This window comes from Hemitrygon akajei, chromosome 1 (genome assembly GCF_048418815.1).
Source record: "Hemitrygon akajei chromosome 1, sHemAka1.3, whole genome shotgun sequence".
In the NCBI taxonomy this organism is placed as follows: Eukaryota; Metazoa; Chordata; class Chondrichthyes; order Myliobatiformes; family Dasyatidae; genus Hemitrygon; species Hemitrygon akajei.
The window spans coordinates 36236876-36256593 of NC_133124.1; the positions used below are offsets into that span (position 1 = coordinate 36236876).

Sequence of the window (19718 nt, forward strand, 5' to 3'; positions counted from 1 at the left end):
ACATGTTATACCTTTTGTTTTCCATAGGAAAAAAGCTTGATCTATAGATGATGGCCGAAAGAAGTAATTAGATATTATAGGACTTGACAGTATAAACTTATTCAAGCCAAAAGATTTACGAAATTGAAACCAGATTCGTAATGTATACTTAACTATGGGATTAGTTATCTGTTTATTAATTTTGAGTAACGAAAAAGGAAGTGAAGATCCTAAGATTGAGATCAATGAGAAATCTTGCACAGATTTACATTCCAAATTTACCCATTGTGGACCAGCTACTGTAGTCAATTCTTGTGTCCAAAATATCAAATACCGTATATTAACTGCCCAATAGTAAAATCTTAGGTTTGGTAAAGCCAAGCCGCCCTCCTTCTTTGGCTTCTGTAAATATTTTTTACCTAATCTAGGATTTTTGTTCTGCCACAAATAGGAAGATATTTTAGAGTCAACCATATCAAAAAAAGATTTAGGGATAAAAATTGGTAATGCTTGAAATAAATATAGAAATTTAGGTAGAATCATCATCTTAATGGCATTAACTCTGCCTACCAAAGACAAAGATAGTGGGGACCATCTATTAGCAAGTTGCTTAATTTGATCTATTAAGGGTAAAAAATTAGTTTTAAACAGATCTTTATGTTTTTTAGTAATTTTAATACCTAAATAGGTAAAATAATCTGTAACGATTCTATATGGTACATGATTATAAATTGGAATATACATATTTAATGGAAAAAGTTCACTCTTATTAAAATTCAATTTATAACCAGAAAAATTACTAAATTGAGCAAGTAAAGAAGAAATAGCAGGAATAGATCTTTCAGGATCAGATATATATAATAACAAATCGTCCGCATATAATGATACCTTATACATCGTCTCTCCACGGGTAATGCCTAAAATATTGGGTGATTCACGAATAGCTATAGCCAAGGGTTCTAAAGCAATATCAAATAATAAAGGGCTCAAAGGACAACCTTGCCTTGTACCGCGAAATAATTGAAAAAAAGGGGATTTTTGATTATTGGTAAAAACCGAAGCTAAAGGTTTATGATATATTAACTTAATCCATGATATAAATTTTGATCTAAAATTAAAATGTTGCAATGTATTGAATAAATATGACCATTCGACTCTATCAAATGCTTTTTCGGCATCCAAAGAGATAATACATTCTGGGATTTTAGATGTAGAGGTATAAACAATATTAATTAATTTTCTAATGTTAAAAGATGAATAGCGATTTTTAATAAATCCGGTCTGATCCTCAGAAATAATCCGAGGTAATATATTTTCTAATCTAATAGCTAAAATTTTACTAAAAATCTTAAAATCCGTATTCAGCAAAGATATAGGTCGATAGGATGCACATTCAGTCGGGTCTTTATCTTTTTTAAGAATTAAAGAAATAGAAGCTTCATAAAAAGATTGTGGTAGTTTACCTATACTTAATGCATCTTTAAAAATTTTACAAAGCCAAGGAGAAAGTATAGAAGAAAAGGATTTAAAAAATTCTGCGGAAAAACCATCTGGACCTGAAGCTTTACCCGAGTTCATTGAAAAAATAGCCTTTTCTATTTCAGACTCGGTAATAGGTGTATCCAAAAATACATTATCTTCAACAGTTACTTTTGGAATATTCAATTTCCCTAAAAATTCATTCATAATAGAAGAATCCTTAGTACATTCTGATTGATATAAGGAATTATAAAAATCTTGAAAGGCTTTATTTATCTCTTTATGGTCAATTGTCAAAGTACCATCTTGTTTACGAATCCTAGTAATTTGTCGCTTATCTGAAGCAATTTTCAATTGATTAGCTAGTAGTTTACCTGACTTATCTCCATATGTATAAAATTGAGCTTTCGATTTAATTAACTGACTTTCAATCGAGGAGGTTAATAGTAAACTATGTTCCATTTGGAGTTCCACTCTTTCTTTATAAAGTTCTTTACTAGGAGTTGATGAGTAGATCTTATCAATTGCCTTAATTTTATCAACTAATGTTAATATTTTGGAATTAGTTCGTTTCCTAACTCCAGCAGAATATGAAATAATCTGTCCACGAATATATGCCTTAAAAGTATCCCACAAAATTCCACTAGAGATCTCTGCTGTAGAATTTATTGAGAAAAACAAATCAATTTGCTGTTTAATAAAGTTAATAAAGTCAGAGTCCTGCAAAAGAACAGGATTAAGCCTCCAACTTTTCGTACTAATATATGAATCCGTCACCTTAATAGATAACTTCAAAGGTGCATGATCAGATATGATAATTGAGTCATATTTACAATCCATGACATCTGTAAGTAAATGCTGATCAATGAAAAAGTAATCAATTCTTGAATAACTATGATAGACATGGGAGAAGTATGAAAACTCTTTGTCATTAGGGTGTAAAAAACGCCAAATTTCACAAATAGCTGAATCAATCATAAAGGAATTAATAAGAGAAGCCGATTTATTCGGAAAAATTTGAGTGGGCTTGGATCTATCCATCACAGGGTTTAAACAACAATTAAAATCCCCGCCCATTATCAATCTATATTGATTCAGATTGGGAAAGGATGTAAATAAACATTTAAAAAATTCAGGACAATCAGTATTTGGAGCATAAACATTAACTAGAAGAACTTTTTGATTACAAAGTAAACCAGTAATAAGCAAAAATCTACCCTGCGGATCTGAAATTGTTTCATGATGTATAAAAGCAGTAGATGAGTCTATAAAAATAGAAACACCTCTCACTTTGGCTTGCGCATTTGAGTGGTACTGTTGGCCCTTCCAGAACCTAAACAACCGTTGACTATCCATCTTCCTTACATGAGTCTCTTGTATAAAGATAACATTAGCATTCATTCTATGGAATACTTTGAATACTTTTTTCCGTTTGATCGGATGATTTAAACCATTAGTATTCCAAGAAACGAAATTAATAGTCTTAACCATCTTGACAGTATATATTACAGTTAATACATAAGTTCGAAAGAAAAGTGAACTCATGAACCCGGAAGAAGGAAATAAGTTCAAAAGGAAACCGGAAGTCATAGCACTGCAGCCATTTTTGTAGTTTCATATGTGCCCATAAAATAAAACTAAGCGAAAAGCAAGCAAAAAACAAAAAAAGAAAGAGAAATCCCCCTCCCACCACCATTGAAACCCCAAGAAAAAAGCCAAAAAAGGCAAGCGAGCGAGCTAATACTAAAACTACCCCCATGTCTCAAGACGGCAACTCGAACGTAATAGAGTTAAGAAAATACAAACAACCCACATTATAAAAAGGGTTAATACTACAAAAGTTAAGATATAAAATTAGTGTTATAAATGTATATAAACAAAAAAGTTAAAAAAGAAGAATTAAAACAATAAATAAAAGTTTCAAACTTTCAAATACATCAAAACAGTTATGACGCTCCAAACACTGGAGTCAGTCGGGAAGAAGAAACGCCATTTTTTTTCCCTCAGTCTTAATATTCAGATGTTAAAAGTATAAAAGAAAGCGTATATCGTTTTTTATTTTAAAAAAAGAAAAACAAAAGAGAGACCCTAATCGGTCATTTTCAACGCTAATAGATTAATAATATGAAAAAACTATAAAATCAGCATAAACCCAGCAGAAAAAAAAGAAAGCTTTAATCGTATATAAAAAATATATGCAAGCCATATAAAAAAAAAGAAAGGACCCATATATCAATCCATAATAGATCCAAATCTATAGGCTAAATTACACTGATCAGCCCAATAGAATGTCATTGATCCAGGAAACCTTGAGCATCCGCTGGCGATTTAAACAGCCGAACAGTTCCATCTTCCAGGGCGACTCTCAGATGTGCTGGGAATAACAGCGCTTGCTTGTAGCCTTTCTGGTGGAAATTCGACATAACCGATCTGAAAGCCAGCCTAGCCCGTAATACTTCTGGGCTATAGTCCTCCAAGATACGAAACTTGAAATTTTGATGGGTTATCATACCTTTTTTACGAGCCACACGGATCAAGCGATCTTTGATATGAGGGTAGTGTATCCGCAAAATTATGTGCCGCGGCTTCGAACTTGAACTTGCATAAAATCTTGTTACCCGATGTGCTCGATCGATTATTAGGGGGGGATCCAGGACCTCTTTGCCCAGGACATCCACTAGAAATTTAGAGAAGAAAACGGTAAGATCACCGCTTTCAAATCCTTCCGGGATCCCAATTAACCGGAGATTTTGCCTTCGAGAGCGATTTTCCAAATCCGTAATTTTAACTTTATAACGATCCATCTGTTGAGAAGTCGAGGTTTGCTCTTCTTGTATTTTTTCAATCATACGATCTTTCTTACGAGCGGCTTCTTCAAGAGCCAAAATGCTTGCTTGTTGTTTTTGTGATTCCAGTGAAAGTTCCAGAAACTTTTCTTCGAGTGATTTCAAACGATCGTCATACTTCGAAAGCCTTTTGAATAATTTTTCCTCCATCTCTTCAAATTTAGCTTCCACGATCTTCGCAACTGCTTCTAAAGTTACCAATTCTTTCGTCTGTTTCGGTTCTTTTACTTTAGACATTTCAGCAAGTTGAGAATAATTCAAATAGTTTAAAAAGAAGAATTCAGTATATTTAAACCACTTTAGAATAAGTTTAAGGGGTGTTTGTAGGCTAAAAGACGTAAAAGTTTTGGAGCAAAGCCTAAGTGCGGATTACTCCATGAGCGCCATCTTGAGACCCCCCTTATTTATCTCATCATGGTTAACTGTCAGATCCCCATTCTGCTGACGGATCTTAGTAATTTGACATTTAACCAAAGCATTCTTCAATTGACTAGCTAATAGTTTACCCGATTTATCACTATGTATATAAAAATCAGATCTGGTTTTCATTAATTGATTTTCAATCAAAGATGTAAGTAATAAACTATGTTCCGTTTGAAGTTCAACCCTTTGTTTGTAAAGCTCCTTACTAGGAGTAATTGAATATTTCTTGTCAATCTCTTTAATTTTATCAACCAGTAAAAGAGTTTCCTTCTTGATGCGTTTTCTCAGACCAACAGAGTAGGAGATAATCTGTCCACGTATATATGCTTTAAAAGTGTCCCAAAGTGTTCCGCAAGAAATATCATCCGTGGAATTAGTTGAAAAGAAGAAATCGATCTGTTCCTTCATAAATTTAATAAAATCCGGATCTTGCAGTAAGGTAGAATCAAATCGCCATTGTCTAGCACTAGAAGCTGTATCCGTAAATTTAATAGAAAGTTTTAATGGAGCATGGTCAGAGATGGCTATAATCAGAATCAGAATCAGACTTTAATCGCCAAGTACCTATGCACATACAAGGAATTTACTTCCGGCAGATGTTGTCTCTCTGCTCATAACAATAATAATGATAAATATAAATGAAAATATAAATTATACATATAGGTAATACAGGTAGTGCAATCCAAGTAATAGTTAGCCGACAGTTAACCGGCAGTTAACTGTTCAGCAAATAATTACATAATTACAACCAATTACCGATGGAATAAAACAAGAGTCAATAAAAAAAAATCAATTCTCGAGTAGGAATGATAAACATGTGAGAAAAATGAAAACTCTTTGTCCTTAGAATGCCGAAATCTCCAAATATCAAAAATTCCATTATCAGTCAAAAAAGAGTTAATACAAGTGGCCGACTTACTAGGTAAAGTCTGAGTAGATATAGATTTTTCCATCAAAGGATTTAAACAACAATTAAAGTCACCACCCATTATTAACTTATATTCATTATAAGAAGTAAATAAGGACTTTAAAAAATCGGGACAATCCACATTTGGAGCATAAACATTAACCATAGCAACCTTTTTGTTAAAAAGTAAGCCAGTAATTAACAAAAATCTACCACTTGAATCCGAAAAAATATCATGTTGGACAAATGCAATAGAGGAGTCAATAAAAATTGAAACTCCCTTTATTTTGGCATTCGAATTCGAATGATACTGTTGATCCCTCCAAAACCTAAAAAAGCGATAATTGTCCTCTTTCCTCACATGAGTTTCTTGTACAAAAATAATATGAACATTAAGTCTTTGGAATACTTTGAAAATCGTTTTCCGTTTAATCGGATGGTTTAAGCCATTAGTATTCCAAGAGACAAAATTAATGGTCTGAGCCATATTTCTGAAATCAACCCTTTGGTATATAAAGGGTTAACCAAATTATGAACTCATGCACCCGGAAGAGGAACAAAAATAAGGGGCGGACCCGGAAGTGATGACATTGCAGACATTTTTGTAGTTTAAAATCAGCCCAAATGAAAAAACTAAAAAAAACTGATAAAAGAAACATAAGATTTAGAGAAAGAGCTCCCACCCCCCCCCCCCCAACCCAAGAGGGAAAAAAAAGATCACCCCAGCCAGGAATAGGCTGGGAAAAAGAAAAGATGAAACTAAATCTACCCTCATATCAGCAGAAGACAACTGCGTATATAAAGGATTTAAAAAAAGATCCACCCAAACTCTAAAAAAATAATAATCACTATACTAAAACCAAACTACTTAATATAATTGGTAGTAAAAAAAAACAAAAAGAGTATTTTCACTAGTAACTTATAAATCGGGTTAAAACCCAAACAAACCAAAAATTTTTTTTTAACTGTGATAAGAGTTGCATTATAGGAAGAAGACGAGAGAAAATAAAATGGCAAAATCAAAAAAAAGCCAAAAATATTTTAGAGAAGAAACCGCCATTTTAGTAAAAAAAAATTCACCTTCGAAGGATTAATAATAATGACCAAAGATAAAGTACAGTGGTTAAAGTAAGTAAAATAAAAAGATTAGCATGTCGGAAAAAAAACTTTAACTAGAGTATAAAATATAGAGTAAACCTACACCAATAGCCAGAAACAAAATCTGGTTTTGGAAATAAAAACCATCTTGCAGGATCAAAATCACTCATTTATTTGAAATGAGTGTCCGTAGCAGTAGGGAAGTTCTCCTTCAGAAAGCTTCTCGCTTCAGATGTAGAAAGAAAAACTCGCCGTGGAGCATTCGGAGGCGATATTCTGAACTTCGCTGGGTATAAGAGCGCAGGTTTTAGATTTTTCTCATAACATTCAGACATCAGAGGTTTAAAAAGAAGCCTTGCCTTCATTACTTCTGGACTTAAAATCTTCTACTAAACGAAAATTGTGATCTTGAAATTTGACCATCCCTACACGCCGAGCCACACGAATAAGTTGTTCTTTAACATGCACATAGTGAAATCGGACAATTACAACTGGTGGTTTAGCTGAAGCACTTGGTGATCAACGCATAATTCTGTGAGTGCGATTGAATAATGGAGGACTGTCTGGGAATACAGAAGGGAACGCATCCTTTAAAAGTTGAGCAAAGTACTTCGAGGGGTCCCCTTGTTCAATATCTTCCGGGAGACCAAGTATGCGTAGGTTCTGTCTTCTGGACCGATTCTCAAAGTCGACACTCTTGGCTTTAAGTGTTTCCACCTGTTTAATCATCGAAAGTAAGTTCTGCTCCAGTTTTTCAATTATCAAATCTCGCTTCCAAGCGTCTTCCTGCAGAGTTGCGATTAGAACTTGCTGCTGGTTGACTACTGAATCCGTCTTATCCATATAATCTTGAAAAGCCTTTATATCTTGTTTAAAAGATTGTCGTTCTTCAAATTTTTGATTTAAAACCTCCAATAACATTTCATAAGTCAATTCAGTGCCCTTAGGATCAGTCGTCTTCTTCTTCCCGTTCCCGTTGGTATCCTTCCCGAGTTCTCGCCCTCTAGATCTAAGAGCCATTTCTGTATTCCTTTCTTCAAAAATTCACAATAAACTCTTAAAGATAAGTCCAAAAAAGTAACAAGAATCTTTTGGTGTAGATAAAAATAAGTTAAATAAGGGTGATCATAGGTTAAAAAAAGTAAAGGTTATGGAGCGAATCTGAAACAGTGCTCACTCCATGAGCATCTCCTGCTGACTTCCAGCTCTGTCCTCTCCAGATACAGCAGAGTGCTAGGTCATTCGATCGAATTCCAAACTGCACATCACAGCTCCAACAGTTTCAGTAACACAATCAAGACAAAAAAGAACAAGCTGAAGATGTGGAAAAAAGAGAAATAATTGAAGAGATTGGCTAACTGAAAGACATCAGCCAAGGATGATTCACTGGTGTTATCTTGAATGGAAATATACTCACTATTCATTGGTATCACAGTCCATTTATCATTTTCAATATAGAGGAATTTTTTCTAGCTTTGACTCCACTCTTTGACTTAACCACATCTTCCCAATTTTGACCCATTGCCCTTTGATATAATTTCTATAACTGATGTGTCATCTAAAAATGTTTAATAATTAAATGTGGAAATTGACAATATGCTCATGGTTCACAGGAGAATTTATTTTTAGAGGGCTGAAAATATCAGCTGTGTTTACAGATTATCAGGCTTCCAAATGACTCAATGATCCCAGCACAATGTAAGTCAGCTGGAATGTTCTTAGTTTCAAAATGTTAATTATAAGTAATTGAGTGTCAATTAAGTCTTTATATCATAATAAAAGAGCTACCTCTCCACATACTGTACTGCAAGTTTCAGTTATAATATAGATTGGAAAAAAAGCTCTTTATCTTTTCTTCTTTGTAAGGCTGTAAAGACATACCACAGTGATCCTGTAATGCGAAAGCTTCTGAAACAACTGTATTTCTACATTATGCCTGTTTTTAATGTAGATGGATACCATTATAGCTGGACAACAGTAGGTCAATCATTTGCTTTTTTTTCTTAATGTAGTTATCTACAGATCAATTCAAAGTACTCCTTTTTATGCCCTCTTAATCAAAGCAGTTTGTTAAATGCTTCCCATAATTTAATAAATTAATTAGTACAATAGAAGGGAGAATACAATTATTTTTCTGTTTATCTTTTAAAGAAGAATCATCTATACTTGTACCTAGAAAAAAATGGGCTTTGCATTTTCAAATGGCCCTTTGATTCATGAGGCAAAGCAATTAGAGCAGAAATGTACTTAAAAGGTTGAACTAATCTACGCAATTTTAAACATGTATTGTTTTTGTATCCTATTTAGGATCGATTCTGGAGAAAGACACGTTCTAACAGTACTTATTTCAATTGCCATGGTGTTGATGCCAATCGTAATTGGAAGATCAAGTGGTGTAGTAAGTTTAGACATGAAATATTCATTTCTCTTGATAATAAAAGCAGTAAGATAAGAATTCCAGTAATCTCCACTCCTCTCTAATTTAATGGTAATTTAAAGCAGGATTAAATCATTGATCCAACTTCCCTGCTTCTTCCATTACTCACTGTTGCCGAGGTGCACTGAATAACCATGTCTGTCCTTTGTTGAAAAGAATTTGTTAAATCCCATCGTTGTTGCTTGTTCCACTATACTAATGGCAGTGCAATCATTCGAGTCAAGGATAATGTTCTCCTAAAGGGTTATCTATTGGGGGAGCCTCAGGTTGCTGTGGAGGCCAATCTGGGATCCACATATTCTGCTGCAGTGGGCACGAGTAAGTGGTGGTTGTGATTAGTGGCTGCAACTTTTGGTTGTTCCTTTTGGAACTGACTGTTTTTCTCTGCAGCAGCACAGCAGAGATAACATAGCTCCCTTTTGAACAGATTTTCTCCAGGTTTATCTGTCGAGTGCAGTGTCTTCAGATATAATGTTGTCTTCCTTCAGGCTGATTTTGATGAGATCTTTGAAGTGTTTCCTTTGCCCACAAGTGGCTCACTGACCTTCCTTTAACTGGAAGTAAAGGATCTGTTTGGGGAGACCTGTCTTAGGCATGCAGATGACATGACCCATCATGCATAATTTCTGTGCAAGTGAGTTTTTTCCTGTACTTTTGGATGGAGATTTGTGAATTCTGAAAGGATGAATTTCTGTAACCTGAACAAAGGAAGTCACCTGTAAGTCAAGTTATTCCTGAATTGAGAATGGCAAGAATCTTTACTGAGAATTCATATTCTTGATTCTTTTCAAAAGCTTCTGCTTCTGTACTTATTTTCAAAAGAGGGAAGGGAACATGGATCACGTTCTAGCTCTGTAGATTAGTTGCCAATGTTAACAAAGAGTCTTTGGAGGAGAGTTTGATTTTCAGGAGACCTGGAAGGGGTTTCCTGAAGATATTGCCAAATTTAATTTAACAGCAGCATACGTTTATCATTTTTGCCTTGATTTCACAATCATAATTAAGCCAGCTGAGGCTTTTAGTTCAACCTACTGCCTGGGAGCATCATGAACAGGAAGGGTATCAGAGTCAGGCTGTAGAGGCTGGTGGTTGATGGAGTGTGGAGAAAGCAGACAGTGATTAGGCAAGATGGGAAACAGTAAACTGGAGTGACCATTTGGGGATATTGGAGGCAAAGGGAACTGAATGCTTAGAGAAAGAGATTTGTGGGGATGAGGGAATTGGCTGACAAGGGAGAGACTATTATCATAGCCTGGAGGAATTCTTGGGGGAACTGAGGGAGATTAGAGCTTAGAGAAGTGTGGGTATTGCTCAGGGGATAAGTGGGTTATTTTTTTTTGGAAAGAGTTTTGGCAATCAGGTGCCAGGAACGTGATGGCTATGAGAAAGATCAGAGGCTAGGAAGTGGGAATAGGTGATAATGGTGGAAGGTTTTAAGGATGAGTCAAGAAGGGGAGAACTGTCATGATGTGCGCTGGCAAAAGTCAGAACCAAAGTACTTTGTAAGAAAGACAGACAGATTACCATGTAGATATGGCAACCAGAATTAATTCATAAGAATTCCCTCAGAACATTGGTGGCTCAGCCGATCAACACCATGAGACATAACATTCTCAAAATTAAGACCCCGTAATAAGCGCTAATCAGGCATCCATTTAAATAATACAAATAACACAGGATCCCCAAGCCTATCAAAATAAACATATCAAGCTTATACAGAAATCTCCAGGAGACCTCGTTACAAAGAAACGGTCACTCAAGAAAAACACATGGAACTCTAATGAGTAACAACTCTTGTTAAGCAACAATTAACCAATTCAGCTGTCTTGAAACCTTAGAGCCCAACACTGTCAGGCTTCCTGCATGGGCCTGAAGAGCTTCTTACAAGAACAGCAAGTTTGAGGAGAGAAAAAAATCAGCGGATCTGATCTGGTAAAGTTTGGACACCCTACATGATTGCAAAAGGGAGAGAATTCTTAGGTACAGGGGTGATGGTGAGATGATACTCTGTTATTTCCTTCTTTAATTTAGATTCTTTGTTTATTCAATGTTTTCATATTTCAGACACATGGGAGTGACTTCTAACCATTAATAATCTCTAACAAAGCAAATCATGGTATCAACTACTTAAGCCCAAACTGTTGTTAATTACATCATTACATTTCCTCCATAAGATTAATGCCATTTAATCATTACTGATTTTCTGATTTACTCACCAACTTGCACTCAATTTTTGTTTTGTATATTTTCAGGTGAAGGTGCATCATTACATCCTTGTGCTGATACATACTGTGGACCCATGCCAGAATCTGAGCCGGAGGTCAAGGCAGTTGCAACCTTCCTGCGTAAAAACAAGAAACAAATTAAAGCATATATTTCATTCCATTCATATTCCCAAATGCTCCTTTATCCATATTCCTATAAGGATGCAATCATTCCTAATTTTAACTGTGTGGTAAGTAGAATTAACCGAACTTCATGTTTTGATCAAAGTGCAAGATTGTTTTTGTGCCTGTTCATCAAATCAGTGTGCAAAAAATTAAATCTTAAATTAAATTAAAATTAAATTAAAACAATATGTTAAAACATACTTGTCAATTGTAATAGATAGATAGATAGATAGATACTTTATTCATCCCCATGGGGAAATTCAACTTTTTTCCAATGTCCCATACACTTGTTGTAGCAAAACTAATTACATACAATACTTAACTCAGTAAAAAATATGATATGCATCTAAATCACTATCTCAAAAAGCATTAATAATAGCTTTTAAAAAGTTCTTAAGTCCTGGCGGTAGAATTGTAAAGCCTAATGGCATTGGGGAGTATTGACCTCTTCATCCTGTCTGAGGAGCATTGCATCGATAGTAACCTGTCGCTGAAACTGCTTCTCTGTCTCTGGATAGTGCTATGTAGAGGATGTTCAGAGTTATCCATAATTGACCGTAGCCTACTCAGCGCCCTTCGCTCAGCTACCGATGTTAAACTCTCCAGTACTTTGCCCACGACAGAGCCCGCCTTCCTTACCAGCTTATTAAGACGTGAGGCGTCCCTCTTCTTAATGCTTCCTCCCCAACACGCCACCACAAAGAAGAGGGCGCTCTCCACAACTGACCTATAGAACATCTTCAGCATCTCACTACAGACATTGAATGACGCCAACCTTCTTAGGAAGTACAGTCGACTCTGTGCCTTCCTGCACAAGGCATCTGTGTTGGCAGTCCAGTCTAGCTTCTCGTCTAACTGTACTCCCAGATACTTGTAGGTCTTAACCTGCTCCACACATTCTCCATTAATGATCACTGGCTCCATATGAGGCCTAGATCTCCTAAAGTCCACCACCATCTCCTTGGTCTTGGTGATATTGAGACGCAGGTAGTTTGAGTTGCACCATATCACAAAGTCCTGTATCAGTTTCCTATACTCCTCCTCCTGTCCATTCCTGACACACCCCACTATGGCCGTGTCATCAGCGAACATCTGCACATGGCAGGACTCCGAGTTATATTGGAAGTCTGATGTGTACAGGGTGAACAGGACCGGAGAGAGTACGGTTCCCTGCGGCGCCCCTGTGCTGCTGACCACCGTGTCAGACCTACAGTCTCCCAACCGCACATACTGAGGTCTATCTGTCAAGTAGTCCACTATCCAATCCACCATGTGAGAGTCTACTCCCATCTCCGTTAGTTCTATGGATGTTGTGTTAGTTTATTCGAAGTTTACTTGTTTTGCAAAGTTTGTTACTTTCCTCACTGAAGTTGCTTTAAAGGCATCAGGGAGCAAATGGATTAAAAGTTGAGCAGAACTAGCTCACCAAACTGGAGAATGAGGAAACTTTTGTGGAAGTAACAGTATAGGTTGAACATTTAATTTCTCTGCTAAATATATTAAAAGAATAAGGAAAGAAGGAAAGATTCCTGAACTGATAAAATACTATTGTGCAAAAGACATTTTAAATTCCTGTTATCCATTACAATATAGATTTTTTTGTATTGTCATCTATCTACACCTCTGTAAAGAATCGTATTTAAGGTATTGCATCCCCAATGGGATGTAATTTCGTACCTAGAGCCAAGCAGTAGTATTTGTTCTATGCTCATTGTTGGAAAAAAAAGCAAAAGATTTGCAAATCCATAACTATTGACCTTAATGAGCATTTATCATGCCAAAGAAATAAATCAAACACAAGCATTAGGATAGAACATTTAAGTTCACTTGTTGATGGATAGAATTCTATGATTCCATATAAATCGTGCTTTTCCTTGAATGGGTCTTGGCAACAAGACTCCTGGTACTCCACTGAGATAGCACTCACAACTATTGACCCTTGGATGGGTTGACCAATTGAAGTCAATGGGATCAAATGTGTAGAGATGAATGCGTGCCATCATCTACTGACACAATTTTGGTGCACTTCCATACAACAAATAAGCAGTACTTCAAAGCTGAACTAGGCCAATCTTTTAAGCTTACCATGAAAGTTTGATCTTTAGATTTACACAACTTGGAAGAAATGTTGATATGCAGTTGAAAATGGGTTAATCCAGCATACATAAACACAAGAAATTCTGCAGATTGGAAATCTTAAGTCACACACAAAAACTGCTGGAAGAATTCACTAAGTCAGGCAGCATCTATGGAGGAAAATAACTAGTCTGCATTTAGAGTAGAGACCTTTCATCAGGACTGAAATCCAGCATAGAACAATAAAGACCATAAGATATAGGAGCAGAAATAGGCCATTTGGCCCATCGAATCTGTTCTGCTACTACATCAAGTCAAGCTTAATGTGAAAAAGACTAAGGAGCTGGTGGTGGACCTGAGGAGGGCTAAGGAACCGGTGACCCCTGTTTCCATCCAAGGGGTCAGTGTGGACATGGTGGAGGATTACAAATACCTGGGGATATGAATTGACAATAAACTGGACTGGTCAAAGAACACTGAGGCTGTCTACAAGAAGGGTCAGAGCCGTCTCTACTTCCTGAGGAGACTGAGGTCTTTTAACATCTGCCGGACGATGCTGAGGATGTTCTACAAGTCTGTGGTGGCCAGTGCTATCATGTTTGCTGTTGTGTGCTGGGGCAACAGGCTGAGGGTAACAGACACCAACAGAATCAACAAACTCATTCGTAAGGCCAGTGATGTTGTGGATGGAACTGGACTCTCTGACGGTGGTGTCTGAAAAGAGGATGCTGTCCAAGTTGCATGGACAGCGACTCCCATCCACTCCATAATGTACTGGTTAGGCACAGGAGTACATTCAGCCAGAGACTCATTCCACCGAGATGTAACACTGAGTGTCATAGGAAGTCATTCCTACCTGTGGCCATCAAACTTTACAACTCCTCCCTCGGAGTGTCAGACAACCTGAGCTAATAGGCGGGTCCTGGACTTATTTTTTCCACTTGGCATGATTAACTTATTATTATTTAATTATCTATGGTTTTATATTGCTGTATTTCTTCACTATTCTTGGTGGTGCGGCTGTAATGAAACCCAGTTTCCCTCGGGATTAATTAAAGTATGTCTGTCTGTCAAATCACTTTTTATTGTCATTTCGACCATAAACTGCTGGTACACTACACAGTAAAAATGAAACAACATTCCTCCAGGACCATGGTGCTACATGAAACAACACAAACCTACACTAGACTATGTAAAACAACACAAAAACTACACTAGACTACAGACCTACACAGGACTACATAAAGTGCACAAAACAGTGCAGAGCAATACAATAAGGCTGAATGGCCTACTCCTGCACCTATTGTCTGTTAATTAATAAATAATAAACAAAACAATAGGCACAGTAGAGGACAAATTTCAATATAATAATAAATTATGTAGTCTGGTCGTGAGAGTCCAAATGCTTCAGTACCTTTTGCCAGATGGCAGGAAGGAGAAGAGTTTGTATGAGGAGAGTGTGTGGTGTAAATGTTTGTAATGGCGGGAAGAGAGACCCCGATGATCATCTCAGCTGACCTCACTATCTGCTGCAGGAGAGCTGATGTGACATTTCTGTGTGTCTTAGAACCTGTTGGGGAATCCATCTCCTCATTTCATTTTCCTTGGCAACAACACCCGAAGAGAAAGTGCTGTTTCATTGTGAGTTGTTCCTAAAGGAACAGGCTGAAAAACAAAACTACCTGTTGCACTATATGCCAGCTTAGATGTCTGAAGCTGAAAATGCCAGTTTCAATATTAAGAGACTCACAGTACAACTGTTATGCAAACTTCCCAAGTGAAGTTCAGAAAATTTGTGACCCTCAAACCAAATGTGGTCTCTAGCAATTTCTGAGCCATTGTTTAATGCATAACACCATATACTGTCATATCAACTTATTGACTTTTATGATCCACAAAATCGTGCATTGTGATTATTTTGATATTATCAAATTCACGAACTAAAACTGTTGCTTTTTAAATTCAACTAATATGATGTAAATAATCTGATTATTTTTGTTTCATTTTTCAGGAATCTGCAGCATTCAAAGCTGTCAATGCTCTTCGCTCTGTGTATGGTAGCAAATATAAACATGGGCCGGCATCTAGCACTTTGTGTAAGTTTGCAAAATAGATAGTATTTAAATTGGGCTGCAGTAGAGGTCAAGTAGACACATTTGAAATTATGTTTAATTTCTAGTTATGAAGAAAATCTATCACAAATAAGTGAAATAAGGGCACATGCAATTTGCTAGGTGAATTAATAATAATTAAATGACTCAGGCTACAGAATATCCATAAAAAGAAACTTTGAGGTTTGGCTTTTGTCAGCTCTCTGAAGCCCTTGAGTAGGGCTGAACATTTGCTGGGGCGACAGAGTTGGGGGTTGGATGTTGCTGATGGCCATGTAAAAGAGATCTAATACTAACCAAGAGAATAAGACATAGGAACAGTATTAAACCAATCAGTTCAACAAGAATAGGCACCTTTTATTCCCATCATTTACCTTCTGCCAATCAGTAAACTTATATCCATGCTAGTATCTTTCCTGTAGTACCATGGGCTTTTACCTTGTTGAGCAGCATCATTTACGACATCTTGTAAAAGGTATTATGAAAATTTAATAAGCAACATCCACCGACTCTCCTTTGTCTATTCTGCCTGTTTTTCCCCTCAAAGAATTCCAACAGATCTGTCAGGCAATATTTTTCCCTTAAGGAAACCATGCTGACTTTGGCCCACTTCATCATGTGTTTCCAATTACTCCAAAATCTCATCCTTAATAATGGTCTTACAACATTTTACCAGCCACTGAAATTAGGCTAACTGGCCTATACTTTCTTCTGCCTCTCTCCCTTCTTGAAGAGTGACATTTGCAATTTTCCAGTTCTCATTGGTCCCCCTCAGTTTCAAGTGTAACCTGTCTTTTTTTTGCAGGACATACCTTCCCCAGAAGAGATGGCAATGATGCAGAAATCTGAAACCCTGCCTCCTGCACCATTTCCTCAGCCGTACATTCATCTGCCAAATCATCCTATTCTTAACCTCACTGGCATGTGGGATTACTACCCTGGAAGTCCTACTTTCCAGCTTTCTACCTAATTCCCCATATTCCCTTTCCTACCTATGTCATTGGTACCTAAATGTACCTTGACTTCTGGCTTCACACCTTCCTCCTTTAACATGCTGTGAACCCAGTAAGACACATCCCTGACCCTGACATTTGGGAGGCAAAATATCATGTGGGTGTCTCTTTCACGTCCACAGAATCTCCTGTCTGCTCTGCTAACTATGGAATTCACTATCTCTACTTCACTCCTCTTCTTCACCCCCCCCCCCCTCACTTCTGAGCCACAGAACCAGACTCAGTTCTAGAGATCTAACCACTACAGTTTCCTCCAGTAGGTCATCTTCCCCAACAGTATCCAAAGTGTTATTATCAAGAGGAACGGCCACAAGGGCACTGTACACTAGCTGCGTATTCCATTTCTATCTCCTGACAGTCATCCTGGCACCTGACTCCTACAACTTAGAGGTGACTATCCATCCCCCTGAAGCTTCTATCTATCTCCTTCTCATTCTCCTGTATAACTCAAAGATCATTGAGCTACTGCTCCAGTTCCTTAACGTGATCTCTAAGGAGCTGTAGCTTGGTGCACTTTGTACAGATGTAGTTATCAGGGACAGTTGAGATTACCCAGAGTTCCCACATCTCTGTAACATACCAGTAGCTCTGGACACATTCTGAATGCACTAGCTATTTACTAATAGACAAAGAAAGAGGGAAAAGACTTACTTAGAACCTCTGCCTGTGCTTGCCTAACCCTGTTGAGCCAAAGCCTCCCACTCTTAACACTGACCCACTCCAACAATGGCCACTCTGCTTACACCTTGTTTTTTTATTGGCTCACATAAAATTCACTCCTCATGTAACTTGTTCCTTTCAAATAGCTCCCACCCTACAACAATGTCTCTTTCTCACTTGCTCTTCCAAATTAATGTTAATGATGCCAAATAGTGTTGCAAAATGGAGTCAACTAGTTGAAAAAAATTGAAAATTTAGAAAGTTAAAACTGGAGAATTATAATAGGAAGAATAAATAAATTTAAATGTCTGCAGACAGATACAGGAAAGTACAAAAAAAGAATAAATATACTAATTGGAGTTTAAAACAATCATTGGAATCATCTGGGTGATTTTCCATAGCTGGAACTGCATTCTGATCATTCAAAACTCTCTATCAGAGAGCTCTCTATCTCACAGACAATTTTTCTCCATCAGCATTCCTTCCTTTCTTCTAATTGTACCTGTTATAATATTTTTAAAAATGTGTTTAGTTATAGAATAACTATCAGCAAATGTTGGACGAATTTGAACTAAACTGCTTTTAAAAGTCAGGTATTTGAGGAACACAGTGCATGCAGGTGGGAATGTGATGAATGCAATGGTACAAGAATTTGTGCTTGTGTAAATTTGGTGCAAAAGGGACATTTTAAACTATGAGACAAATAATAAACAGATTACTTGCCTGCCAAGATACTTTTAACCCAAATATTGGGATAACTATTACATAGAACATAGAAATCTACAGAACATTACAGGCCCTTCGGCCCATAACGCTGTGCCGACCATGTAACCTACTCCAAAAGCTCCCTAGATTTTCCCTACCGCATAGCCCTCTATTTTTCTAAGCTCCATGTACCTTTGAGAATCATTTTGTTTTTAGGAACAGCAGGACAAATCATGTGTTATTGGTTCAAGAAATCTTTTCAGTTCTATCCAGAGTAGAAATCCACTAGGAATGCATCTCACAAACAGGTATTCATTGGGAAATACCAGCACGGATTGTTGTGTACTGGGAGTATGCAGTCCAGAGCAATCAAGCATAGAAAGAGAGAAATTAGGAAAATGAATGGACAATGTAGATTGCCTATATTTTGTTGTTGCTCTTGTGTCAGAGAAAAAGACATTATAGAGAGGCTGCAGAAATTTTGAGGATACTCCGAATAGATCGTAGATAGAAAAAATGTGCAGGAGTAAGTAAAGAAATAAAAATATATCTCAAAGGTACTAGCTGCTGAATTACTGCCAACTCCATGTGCATGCGTATGTAGGGAACTTGGGTTAAAACCTATAGTGGTGAAATGGTGCACAAGAACTATATCGGATTCCTTGGATGATGAGACAAATCTTAGTTTAGGAAGGAACTGTGGATGGTTGCCAATCAACAGAGCTGACAACAGTGTCTGCATGGGAAGGTTACCAGTACTGTGGAAGACAGTTTGAAATCCTGATGCTCCCCAGGTGACTAAAGAAATTGAGATTAAAGTGAGACAGAAGGCTATATTATAATTGTAAGAGTTAAAAGACAGCAGGGATCCCAGGTGAACATAGAAAATACAAAGGAGTTACTTCAAAGAAAAGGAACTGGGATACTAAGTATAGTAACACATACAAAATGCAGGAAGAGCTCAGCAAGACAGGCAGCATCTACGGAAGCAAATGAATCAGAATCATTTTATTGTCAGAATTGATTATGGTTCAGTGACAAGCGTAAAACACAGGACAATATCAGAATCAGATTCAAGTTTATTATCACCAGCTTGTGACGTGAAATTTGTTAACTTAGCAGCAGCAGTTCAATGCAATACATAATCTAGCAGAGAGAGAGAAAAAATAAAATAAAACATAATAATAAGCAAGTAAATCAATTATGTGTATTGAATAGATTTTTTAAAAAGCGCAAGAACAGAAATACAATGTCCAAAGCTACAATGTCCATTTAGGAATCAGATGGCAAAGGGGAAGAAGCTGTTCCTGAATCGTTGAGTGTGTGCCTTTGGGCTTCTGTATCTCCTACCTGATGATAACAGTTAGAAAAGGGCATGCCTTGGGTGCTGGAGGTCCTTAATAATGGACGCTGCCTTTCTGAGACACTGCTCCCCAAAGATGTCCTGAGTACTTTGTAGGCTAAGGCCCAAGATGGAGCTGACTAGATTTACAACCATCTGCAGCTTCTTTTGGTCCTGTGCAGTAGCCCCTCCACACCAGACAGTGATGCAGCCTGTCAGAATGCTCTCCACGGTACAACAATAGAACTTTTT

The 19718-nt window shown here is 37.0% G+C and overlaps 1 protein-coding gene across 1 annotated transcript in view; it reads left to right on the forward strand.

Annotated features, from left to right (window-relative positions):
• cpa6 (carboxypeptidase A6) overlaps positions 1-19718 on the forward strand; it is a 76831-nt gene that overhangs the window by 48600 nt on the left and 8513 nt on the right. Inside the window, exons 7-10 of the mRNA XM_073041090.1 lie at positions 8599-8709; positions 9040-9130; positions 11422-11624; positions 15647-15731. Of these exons, the coding sequence (XP_072897191.1) occupies positions 8599-8709; positions 9040-9130; positions 11422-11624; positions 15647-15731 (490 nt within the window). The remainder of the gene's footprint in view (positions 1-8598; positions 8710-9039; positions 9131-11421; positions 11625-15646; positions 15732-19718) is intronic.